General features: G+C 28.8%; 2 protein-coding genes across 2 annotated transcripts; both read left to right on the top strand.

The window, feature by feature from the left end:
• Positions 1-33: 33 nt before the first annotated feature.
• LOC126548917 (trimethylguanosine synthase-like) lies at positions 34-1300 on the top strand. Its single transcript, XM_050197003.1, has 4 exons — positions 34-201; positions 424-555; positions 615-919; positions 985-1300. Exons 1-4 carry the CDS (start codon positions 81-83, stop codon positions 1093-1095), a joined length of 669 nt encoding a protein of 222 aa, XP_050052960.1. The 5' UTR covers positions 34-80; the 3' UTR covers positions 1096-1300.
• An 8727-nt stretch (positions 1301-10027) lies between these two features.
• LOC114130459 (uncharacterized) lies at positions 10028-12314 on the top strand. The gene is made up of 2 exons (XM_027995437.2): positions 10028-10177; positions 11062-12314. The coding sequence occupies exons 1-2, from the start codon at positions 10127-10129 to the stop codon at positions 11782-11784; spliced, it is 774 nt and encodes a 257-aa protein (XP_027851238.2). The 5' UTR covers positions 10028-10126; the 3' UTR covers positions 11785-12314.
• Positions 12315-12965: the final 651 nt, after the last annotated feature.

Below are 12965 nucleotides of genomic sequence, written 5' to 3'. Positions count from 1 at the left end.
AATAAATTTAGTTTTTTATATTTTTATGTTAGAATCGTTGTCAAAATTTAATTAATCAGAACAATTCAAACTCAAATCACATGAAACACACTTGGAAAAAAACTCATCATAATTTTCAAAACCAACAAATACCGATGAAATACTGGGCAATGAGGTATATGTTGTTTTCCAAATTTAATAGTGGAATTCAATTGGACGAAGGTAATTGACTGTACATGAGACATTTTAATGTATTTTCTTTCTAAAATACTATATAATATGTATTAAGGTTATTTAGAAATAATTAGGTAAGGCACATATATTTATGTTTAGAAATTTCCTATGACTTTATCGTTGTTCATATTAAAGCACACGTAGGACACTAAATGTTGAGCAAGAAAATGTGTAAAATTTTATTTTTTGAAACCATATTTTAATTTACAGAGAGCTTTTATTCAGTGTGTCCAGAAGTTTTAAGTGACCATATAGCAAAACGCTGTGAAAATAACATTGTGTGTGATCCTTTTTGTGGAGCAGGTGGAAATATTATCCAACTAGCCATGATATGCAAAAAAGGTATTATTATTACAATGCAATATAATATTTCATATGTTTTAACAAAATTATTTATTTAGTTATAGCAGTTGATATCGATCCGAATAAGATAAGAATGGCACGGCATAATGCTGAGATATATGGTGTTGCCGATAAAATTGAATTTATAGTGGGAGACATATTTTTAATTTATCCAAAGTTAAAAGCTGACGTTGTATTTATGTCACCTCCGTGGGGAGGTCCAGGGTATTCTCTTACTAAATGCTACAGTATAGAAACCATGTGCAGTGATCATGTTGGGGGAGGTTTTAGAATTTTCGATATCGTTAAAACTATTGCCCCCAACATAGCATTTCATTTGCCAAAAAATACAAATATATTAGAAGTAAGACCCATGATATATAGTCTTAAATTTGAGTATAAACTAAACTTTATATTATAATTTTTCAGTGTGTTATGTTGGCAAAAGATTTTGGTAAAGTGGAGATTCAACAAAACATTATTAATGGGAAGCTGAATTCTCTTACAGCATTCTTTGGAGATTTTTATTGGAATACCTAGTAGTTGATAGTTAGGTTTTATTTTTTTTAATAATTAATTTGTTTTTTTTTTTTGCTGTTCAAAATTATTACCTTTTATTTCTGAATTTTATTTTTTATTTTTTATCGTGTATTTTATTATATAAAAAGAAAAAAGTGATAAAAGTTCCAATTTTATAATTAAGTTGTATTACTATGTTTAAATTGTATGTTAATGTTTTATTTTTCAATACGTTTTCGAAGTTTTGTAATTCTTTATATATTATATGTATAATATTATAAGCCAGTTGGCTACTCCATGAATACCATTCAAAGTTAATTTACAACTTTATTATTTTTTTTTTTTTTTGTATAATTTATTCATTTATATTTGCTGTTGAAATTTACAATATTTTATTTCTTATTTTTATTTTTTATTGTGTATTTAAGTATACATATAAGTAAAAAAGGAATTTACAATTTTTTTATAAAATTAGTTTTTTTAATTTTTGCTGTTCAAATTTATAATATTTTATTTCTGACTTTAATTTTAGACTCTGAATGAAGTTATGAATGTATTGATTTTTTATCGTTTATTTTAGAATATAAGGAGAAATAAAATGTTAACATGTTTACATATAACGAGTTTATACTCATAGATATTTTATTAAATATAATAAAATAAATATATTTTATGAATTGAGTGTAAATTTTTATTAGCCAAGGTTTATCTGATCTTAGATAACATTCAATTAATAAATATGTAGTTGGGGTGATATTATTTTGATTTTTTTTCTGTCAGACAAATGTATAATAGTATTGAAAATATAGTATAATTGTAACTGATAAGTCATAGATATTTCCATTGACCTTCGGTCCCGTTCATGTAATTATTTATATTTTATTCGTATATATGAGCTATCACAGCTTGCCACATTATCATATTATGTAGAAATTAAAATTACACAACCATTTAAAAAGTCGGAAAGTTGAGATACATAAGGTTATTTAATTTTTATCTGTGAGAAGCAGTATACCATTGCTAACAAAAACGATTCTGAGTGAAGCTTGGTGGATAGCATTACATAATTATCAATAATCTATCATTTTTTTTACAGTAAAATAAATACAAATTAGTAGGTACCTACTTAACAAATATATTTATATAATTCTAAAAAAAGCTCAAATATTTTGAAAATTTTACCATGTGTAGGTAAGGCTAATATTTTAGTAAACAACCCAAATTTCAAGTTTTTACAAATGTTTTTAACCTAATTACAACAAAAAAACTCCCAAAATTAAAATGATTATTTATAGATAAAAAATGGTTACAATTTTTCAAACTTTAAATTGTAAGAAACAAAATCCAAAATACAATAAAAAAGGTCTCTTATCATTTTTTATTTGAAGCAATATTTCTGGTAGAAAACGTCGTCCGTAATTATTTAGTATTATAAAATCGTGAAATCGTACGTTTTTTCTCCTTTAACCACCGCTTTTATTTCGAGTACCGTTCCGAAAATCAAAAAATTACTATATATATATTAATCTACAATAGAAAAATAATAATTAAAATATCACATCATATAATATTATGATAACTAATAAAGTTTAAAATAGATTTATAAGTAAATACATTTTATACAATTTCAATACATTTAAAAGTAATTTATAACCTAGTATTTTAAACTTAAGCATTGTATGTATTGTATTTTGTTCAATATCTCTAATTTTTTGATTATTAGTTTTTAGTTTTTAAAAATAAACTTACCTCATGAAAGTATATTACATAAGAGACATTACATTAGTTACATAACACTTAACACTGCAGTGTTAATACTTATTATTTAGGTTATATAGGTACACAACTTGTACAGCATGTCTGAAGCATAATCTTGTATTACCTATAACGATTGTCGATTAATGACCAACAACGATATCAACTGTATCTAGGTTTTCACCTCAAACAGGTAAAAATAATTCCACTCTCCCAAACGGTACAAATGTTACTCGTCCAAGCAGACTATTAATTTTTCAGTAAAAGTTCGGTCACCCAAACGACCATTGGTTAAATACACGTAGTACCTTTTCCGCTACAAAAAAAAAATGATTTAAAGAGGTTTATGTCCTCAATAAAACTCAGTAGTCAACATCCGTGTATAGCAGATAGAGTAATCTGTAAAAATTTAGGACAAATTAAAAAAATATAAATTTTTATTTACGATAAAACACATTATATTTTTAATTATGTCATATCATAGGTACACATTTTTATCAAATACGAAAATTAAAAAATAAATACCTAGTCAAATATTAAAAAATTCAAGTACAGTAAACATTTTTAGTATATTAATTCAAAATTTAAAAAAATTATGTTGTGGATTAACTGACCTCCACTATGCTTCAATTATACGACGATGTATAAAAATTTCGATATAGTGCCTTGTAATGTAATTTTCGAAGTATTTTAGTTTTAAGATGTGACTAAATAATTAATTAATGTTTGAGTGTTAACTTGTGTTTGTGGATCAATAACATGTTCTTAATGGTTTACAGACTAAGTCTGTCAGACTTACAGTTAAGTTAATGATTATAAGCCACGATTTTATAAAATATTTTGTACATGGTTTCTACTCATCTGAAATAATCATTGTAGATTTCCAATTATAGCTAGTAGATATAAGATATTATAATATAGTAAATCACTTATACTACACCTAAAAAATAACGATAGATAACCGCTACTTGAATGCCCAGAAAGGTTATAGACGTCTAGTACTAGTTGGTTAAATTATACAGTTAAATACTGCAAAATTATTTTCAATTTTTTTTTTCAAATATTCATAAGATGCTATAAATTTGTAACTAACTCTCATATGATATTGACCGTAAGATGAAATTCGAGTAATATCAACATAGTTTGGCGAAATTATGAATATTGTTAAATGTATTATGTTTATTGACAAATTTACTAAGTCCAAAAAAAAAATGTGTAGTGGCGTATGTGAGCTCTCTTAAACGATTAAATGAGAATGCTTATCTTTACTAATATATAGTTATCGCGAATGACCATGTGTATGGTCTGCGCATAACTACCCATACTTGTATTCCATATCGTAACGGATGTGCACGTTCCGGATGTCCCTTCATGGTCATATCGCGTGTGATCGCGATTCTTATGTAAAAACACATTATTCCAGCTAGCGGTAATTATAACAAAATGTGACAAAGAGTTTAAAATACCTATAGACTTTTTGTGCTTATAGTTTATGCTGTTAATAGTAGTTGTTATTATACATATTATATAGGTATATAAAGTATTATAAGTATTTGTAGCTCATTACAAATGTGACATTAGATATAACTGCATAAATATATTTTCAAATTTGATAAGTTTTTATATTTTATGTACATTATTAAACAATTAAATCACAGATAATATTTTTTCAATATTTTACTTATATTAATTCGTAAAAAAATCCATATATATATTTTACAATAGGTACTTAAGTATTAAACATTGCCCATTGGTCACAATAACGAATAGGTATATACTATATACCTAATTTATTTAAATGTATGTTGATTGGTAATAAGTAATTACATAATACAATTTTTTTTTTTTTTAAGAATACTTTAAAATATTTTATTGTTAATAACTATATGTCTATATAATAGTATAGTAATATAATAATATATTAAGTGTATTGTTATTATAATATGTTTTTATTTTACAATATTTGTGATAGTAATAAAAATTAATAAAATAATATATACAAATTAATATTATAATATTACCTAAATATATGTGATACATTAAATTTTTTTGTACAGAGAAGAATATATATTAATTATTTTGTACATTTTTTTCACGTTTAATTCGTGTTATTTTTTCTCTGAATTAGGATTAGTTAGTGACTTCGATATTAGTTAAGTTATAAAATATAAGGATTAGTATAAATTCAAATTACAAGTGTATATTTATAACATAAATATTTATAGTAAACTTCAATTACATATCTTAATCACGATTAAAAATATACTCAACTTAATCATGCTAAAATTGATTTAAAATCAAATCTTTTTAATGAGCTTATCATTTTAATTAATAATTTTTAATATTCTATCTTCCTCGTATGGTAGTTACTAAAATGGTCATGTTAGCGGTAACTATACAATAGTCACAAAATAACTGGTAAAGTTAATACTAATAGTTTTCATATAGATTAATATAATATGCAATTATATTATGATATATATATATTAATTATTTCTTAGAGTGATTAATTATTTCTATACATTATTTTGAATTTTAATAGATCCTTAGGATAATAAAATTTGATTTAATTCATAAATTCTAAGAATTAAAATACATCTTAATTTAAATGAAATGTTTTATTAGATTTTCGTATCTTTGTTTCCTGATTACATAATCGAAAATACATATTATAAATTTGACGTTTGTTTGAGGGTCATATGTCATTTTATGATTTTTAGAACAAATCATATCATGGGTCTCTTTTAAATTTAACATGTGTCTTATTTTATTAAATGTACCTATTTCAACTTCAAATATTATTTCTTTAGTTTGTAAATTTTTTAACTGTATTGAATATGTTTGATTAAATAATGTATCGTTACATGTAATACTTAAAATAGGAGATTGTTTTATTCCTAACCTACGCAAAATTATTTCATTAGAATCACCATTCCACACAACTAATACGTTAATTTTATCACTTTTCGAAATGTAGTTCTCAATAAATATTGGAGTTAAGTTATTAATTTTAGTTTTTAAACATTTATTTAATTGATCCAAACATACATCTCTGAACTCGGTCTTACATTTAAATATTCGATTTATTTCTCTTATAGCTAGACAAAATTCCTGGTCTTTCATAGGTCGGACCTCCTCATCAAGTGGCAATAATAAAGGTCTACCTTCAAGCTTCCGTATTTTAAATCTGTCTAAAGTATTCGAGATTGCACCAGATAACAATACGATACTTGTCTTGTTTATCGTAGTGAATTCAAAATCCACGATAACGAATTTATGAGTTGAATTATTATTCCATTCCATCCTATAAGTAACCTTCTGCTATACTCAAATCAATTAATATTTCCTTTTCTACAAGATTATTTGTATTATATTGTTTAATTCAACCTCAATTCCAATTTTTTAGCGTCTTTGCATCTATAGGTATTTATCAACTATGTTTTTATATTTATTTATTACAAATATATTTTTATCAATTTTTATTTCTCAAATTTTATATATTTTGGAACTCGTATAAAATTTTATTAATTACCCTTGTATTACACATATTTTAAAATAAATATATGTAAGTATGTTAACTCAGTTTATATTCAATTATTTAAATATTTTTTTATAATCTATTTTAATCTTAAGATTATTTTTTCTCACAAAATATAAGGACTTATTATTCCATTTATTCTCTGCAAATTATTATTTATTCAAACTATTCAGTAGTTATCTTCTAATAATATATAAGTAATATAATATTATATTATACCTAGAACTTATTCTTGCCTGAAAAAACATTTCACTTTTATCATCAATTATTACTTTAAACAAGTTTTCCACTACAAAGCACCAATAACAATATTTTATCTTACTACAATACTATACCTAATTACAACATATTTTTTATTAGAACAATATTTATATATATATATATATATACATTCACTAAAATTTATTACAAAGTACATACAATTCCAAAAGAAGTCGGATCATTCTATTGTCGTTCTAGATCAGTTGTCGCCTTATTGGTGGTTTTCTCGTTATGTACGGATTTTTCTTCAGAATCGTTGAAGTGGACGTGTAGAGCACAAAATATAAGCAACCGTGAATGAAGTGTGTGTATAGAATTAGAGGTGAAATAAATAATCGAAAAGATTATTATAAGTGTTTTTTTATTCAAAATATTTCAATGTTTTTTTTTTTTTTTATTGAAAATATTTCAATGTGTTTTTAATCGAAAATAAAGTCTAAAACACCAAATCCTGGCATAGACCGACGTGAAGGTGCTCGCTGTAACTCTGATAAATAACGTCTGAAAAATTCCTATCTTGGGCTCTTCTATAATATACAGATCTTTTTCCCACTATTCTTGGACATATCCCTTCTGGTCAAGAGATGCGCATCACCGTGTTCCCGTGGTTTGCGCGTCCTACTGTGTCACGTACTACGTGCGATGATTCTATGGTTTTATGGCGTCCAGATAACGTACCACCCATACCTATAAATCCTTTAGACCAATGTAACGTATGCGCGCGTTTTTCGATTAGAACTACTGCGTAGTTTCATGTTTTAACGCGTCGTATTTATAATATGGAATGTGTTTTATAATACTGCACAGAGTTTAATCTTTATTTATAATATGAGTTTTGTAAAAGTACATATTAATAAGTACTTGCAGAACACACCAGACCTACCAGTAAAATGAAAAAGAGAGTTCACGAGTAAATTACTGATTAAATCATGACCGCTCCACTGCTCCATGGCTCTACTTGCTCTACCACGGTCGCCACTGCCACTAGCACTCTCTCGGCAACTGGGATATATTTAGAAATAATAACATTTGTAATAATAATATTGTTTCTTTTTTTTTTTGAAATTTGCCTGAATAACAATTTTAAAATGTGAAATATCTCTTCATATGTGCAGCAAAAAAAAAATTAGCCCTAATCACATCAAATTCTTAAGTTGTATTGTTTATGTCCAGTTCTACTAATATAGGTCCAGGGATGGATCCAGAAATGTTATATGAAGGTAGCGCAAAATTGTCCTTATACTTGCGACTATAAGCTGCCTGAATTGTAACATAAAACGTAAAAGCAACAAAAAGTGTGTTAGCCCTTGGCCTCCAGGACTTGTCACTACACAATAAATACAAAATTATATTATTTTATTTTTCGTAAGCACTGGCGAGTAAGTCATTGATCGCCCATCTTCTTCATCAGTTGATTTCAACGGTGCTATCTTCGCTTTCGTATTCATCTTCTTGAGCTCCCAATATTCAGCTTCACGATAGCTTTCATTTCCACTACAGCTTCTTCTTCAGCACGTACCCTTAACAATTAATAGTAAAAAAATGAACTAAAATGAATTATTTAAATGAAAATAATAAAAATAAATGAAAATAGACTGACAATTCTACACCATATTATATGTTGATTAAATAAACCGTGCTAAGAATAAATGGTTCTTCGGTTTTGTTTACTCCCCACAACAATGGGAATATAAATCCCATAATTATAAATCGTGCAAAAAAAATTGTTAATGCTGCCATTTAAAAAAAAATCAGGTTAACCTACCTATAAATCATAATATAGACAATAGACATAATATAGTAAATAGTAATTAATAAATATAAGTACTTACATAAAACCATTAAGAACGAAAATTTCAAAAATATTTTGACTATAACTTGATGTTATAATGTTATTAGTGTTTGATTTCAGATTTGAATCAATTACTTGTCTTAAATTAATTATAAATTTAACTAACTTTTGTTAAGTAAGAATTTTTTTTTAACAATTATATAATAATGCCCACTTTTGTATATTATATAGATACTTAATACTTATATATTATTCATATACAATAGATAGGTATATAAAATAATAATAGGTAATAGGTATTATACATAACATTTTGTTATTTTTTTTGTTGATTTTTTTTTGCATTTGTAAATTACACTTTAAAAATATTGCTGTTAAATAAATATGAGTATATATATATATATGACTGTGAAAAAAAAAATTTAGTAAACAAAAAAAAAATATAATAATAAAATTCGTAAGTGTAGGCATACAATAACCAATCGATGGTTTCTATACCACACTGGGTTTTGCGTTCAGTCTACTATTATTATTGATGTGATGTGTATAGAGGGTGTCGATCGTTTTCGTTAACACATGCATATAAATTATTTTGAAAATTAACAATCGATAATAACCCCAATCTTAGTATAGTACCTTACGTATAATAATAATTATATTTAGACATTTTTGATTTGATAATATATAAGTATATTAAAAAAATGATTTCAAACGTTATCTAGAAAACACAAAACTTATATTAGATACAGTGACAATAGTTACATGCATATAAATATTTGAAAAGTTAAATTATAAATTTTCATTTAGTAAAATCATGTATTTTTGTAATTTTAGCTTCAGACTATATATAGTTGTTAAATTTACTAACCTGGAGAGTTCTTGATCTTAGACAAAATAAAAGGTATACCCATAGAGTGAGAATGAAAACTCAAAATTAATGGATGATTTTAAAAATTATATTCCCGTTCTTCGAATATTCTAAAAATACAAATTTTATAACGCAACGAGCTGTCAGCTATCCATCCCTGCAAATATAAAATATCATATATATATATATGACTTATTTACATATGCACTTTGCACCTACAATCTACCTAATATATACATACAAACATGGGCAAGACGGAACACTTGCCCCTCCCCTGAAATAATGTTATTTCCACAGCAATTGGTAAAATTCCCAATAAGAAATAAGCTTTTAAAAATAGGTTTACCTATGTATTCAGATAAAAAAAAATTTGCCCTCCCCCCTAGAAAAATGTCTGGAATCGCCCATGTATACAAAATGTCAACCATGGGCGCCCATAGGTAACATTTTAGGGGGGGTCAAAATAAAAATTTTTTTAAATGTATGATAATAAAGATACCTACTAATAATATTATGCTAATATTTATTGAGTTACAAGTTCATAATATTTTTTGTCCAGGGGGGGCAAGTGCCTTATCTTGCCCTCCCCAGTGGGCGCCCCTGATGTCAACCTAACATGTGAGACATCCTGTAAACATAAATGTGATTGTGAGTGGATTACCCATTTACGAGTTTTTTCACAATTTTTACACCATAACAATAATTGCGGTATTTAACGTGCCAGGTGTTGTTGACTATTGTTCGTGTGATCCACCACGTACGGTAAAAGTTGCAGTAACTGAGTATAAAAATACATAACTCGTGTTAATCTGTGAATACTATACAAAAAATATCAACGATGGCTTACATCCAGATATTGGTGATCGTGGTGTGCTCTTGCTTCCTACAGGTAAATTCAAATAAAATAAAATCAATATCTTTACCTATAATATATAAAACGTGAAAACTAAAAACTGATAGAATTTTACAATAAGTATATCTTTATAGTCGTGATATATTATAATTATTGACATGTGTTGTATATTATTCAGCATTATATAAATATTATTATAATCATTATTCGATATAGATATATAGTTTCCTATAACCGTAAAATTCTAAACTTATTTTCATGGAGTATTATAATGGAATTTTCTAGAAACATATTTGATCGAGGCGCTAATATAACATTATAATATAATCGAGTAAATGACTAAAAACTAATGATATTATTAAATATATTTATATCAATTATGTCGTTATTTGTTATGGCTAACTTAAAACTCTAAGCAGATGACTATTATCGAATAATATAAAAATAAATTATTCAAATTAACATCAGCTTTCAGTCGTGAGGTACTTTATTATCCTGCTTAAAAGTTATTTTAAGACGTGATTATAATATTATGTGAATATAACCTGTATTTATATCAAATCTGTATCAGAGTTAAGAAATGTTGCACATATTTTTTAACTAACTTATATTAAAACATATTTTTGTGTCATACATTGTATACAATTCTCATTTCACCAATATTAAATTATTAAATTCTAAAAAGAAAATTAAAAAGTACCTATCTATTACTATTTTCAAAAACTATTTTTTTGTTTTGCACACAAATAAATATGATAGTAAATAATAATGAACTACAATATGTATATGGCGCTCGACTTAGACGAATCCTCTATAAAAAAGTATCAAGTCTTGTGGCCCCGCAACCTCCCTCGACCCTCGCTCCAACCCATCCGTTTGATGTGGAAACCCGTCACCGTTTGGACGTTTTCGTGTTGCAGGAAGCGCTTTTAGCCCAACCAAAAGCTCCGGCCAATGGCGCGCAGCAGTACTCGGGCCCCGATGTCCGGCAATCGGTCCCGCCGTCCCGGCCGCTGAGGCGGGCGACGATGGTGAAGCGGACCGTGTCCCGAAAGCCGACCGCCGTGGCTCAAGAGCCGCTTCCGCCTCCGCCGCCCAAGTACCCGTACCTGACCGCGGTGAAGGACAAGCTGTGGAGCACGTGGGAGGACATCAACCGGGACGCCATCGGCAAGCTGAGCACCAGGGCGATCAGGAACGCGGTCGGCCACATGCTCGCCGACGATCTGTTCTGGTCGACGGCTACGGCCTTTGTCAGGAGGCGCGGCAAGATCACCAACGACAGTGAGCGAGCCGACAAAAAGATCCAGACGTGCAACGCGATCACGTCCATCTTCACCAGCCCGAACGCCATGGAAGGATTCAAGGACGTGGTCAACGACGCGTACGGCACGGTGACCCGCTTGCAATCGGACGTGGGCGTGGAAGCCCTGAACGTGGCCACCGAAATGGTCAACAACGGCGAGGTGACCAACATCCTGGACACGATCACCGACGCCGTGACCAACGTCAATCTCAGACCGGAGATGTTGATCAAGGGATTCGCCATGCTCCACAAGACGCTCAACATGGGCGGTAAGATAAACATGAGCGATAACATGGCCAGGGGCCTGATGTCCATCACGTCCAGGTTCAACAAGTAGCCCGACCAAAATTTAAGTGCCCGACAGATAATATAATATATAATATTTTAATGTAGTCATCGCGTCAACTCTGTGTAATAATAGTAATAATAATAATAATGTCGTTTGCGCGCATGCGTAATATAGTGTAATAGGTACACTCTTCTTACGGGTACACTTACGCTTAAAAATTGTTAAAATACAGGTACACATAGGTACCTAACTATTGTTACGATTATTTACCGACGATGTATATACATCCGATCAGCGAAGTTCATCGTATGTATACCTATATAAAAATACCTATTCGCTATAATACGTACAACGTACTTAAACAATAATATATGTCATGTGCCGCGTTATATAATATTATATTGTTCGAGCAATCGCTCCTCATTGCACACGTAACCATAATATATTATTATACATAAAATACCTGTATGAGATTATTATTTTGAATATATTATAATTAATATACATAAACAATACACATTATACATATATTGATATATATTAATATTATCGACATTATATTATATACATAAACTCGATTTATTTTTTACATACATTGCAGTGTACACCGACAATTTATATGCATAATAAACTATATATATTATAACAACTGAGCATCACTGTCCTCTCAACACATATATGGGTATAAATCCAAATCGCGTATAAATATCAAGTGGATAATATGACGCCGGCTGACCTCAAAAAATATGAATACAATATTATTATGCGTATGGCACTGCACCCGGCTGCGCGTATCTACCTTGAAGTGTTTTCACGCACAGGATTACACACGTCCCCATAGGCGCAACTAGGAGGGCTTTGGGGGATAAGCCCCCCAAAACTACTCGTATCTCCACCAAAAAATATATTTTACCTTTGGTTTAGTTTTGAGGGGGGACTATAAACAAGAATAGCCCCCCTTAGATTTAGTGCTATAGTTGCGCCACTACACGTCCTTTTCGTCATTGCATCGTCGCTCTACTCCAAACAATACATAATATTACGTACTGTGTACTACTGTATACAATGGCCTCCACGTAGGCCGTAGGGTACCAAGTAGTGCGATTGCACTGATTTTGGTGTGGGTCCCGAGGCTTCATACATTTGGTGGGCTCACTCTGGAGCAAACACTTTAAGTACATATAACTATACTAAAATCATCTGGATTTTTAGATCGTTGAATGAAACGT

The sequence above is a fragment of the Aphis gossypii genome, chromosome 1 (assembly GCF_020184175.1).
Source record: "Aphis gossypii isolate Hap1 chromosome 1, ASM2018417v2, whole genome shotgun sequence".
Lineage (NCBI taxonomy): Eukaryota > Metazoa > Arthropoda > Insecta > Hemiptera > Aphididae > Aphis > Aphis gossypii.
The sequence above is the reverse complement of the archived record's forward strand: the minus strand, read 5'-3'. Positions and strand labels throughout refer to the sequence as shown.

Excerpts from the sequence above, each read along its gene's own strand:
- LOC126548917 (XM_050197003.1), top strand. The coding sequence starts at position 81 with ATGAAACACACTTGGAAAAAAACTCATCATAATTTTCAAAACCAACAA. Across the intron at positions 556-614 it reads AGCCATGATATGCAAAAAAG|TTATAGCAGTTGATATCGAT; the intron begins GTATTATTATTA and ends TTATTTATTTAG. Across the intron at positions 920-984 it reads AAAATACAAATATATTAGAA|TGTGTTATGTTGGCAAAAGA; the intron begins GTAAGACCCATG and ends ATAATTTTTCAG.
- LOC114130459 (XM_027995437.2), top strand. The coding sequence starts at position 10,127 with ATGGCTTACATCCAGATATTGGTGATCGTGGTGTGCTCTTGCTTCCTA. Across the intron at positions 10,178-11,061 it reads TGTGCTCTTGCTTCCTACAG|GAAGCGCTTTTAGCCCAACC; the intron begins GTAAATTCAAAT and ends TTCGTGTTGCAG.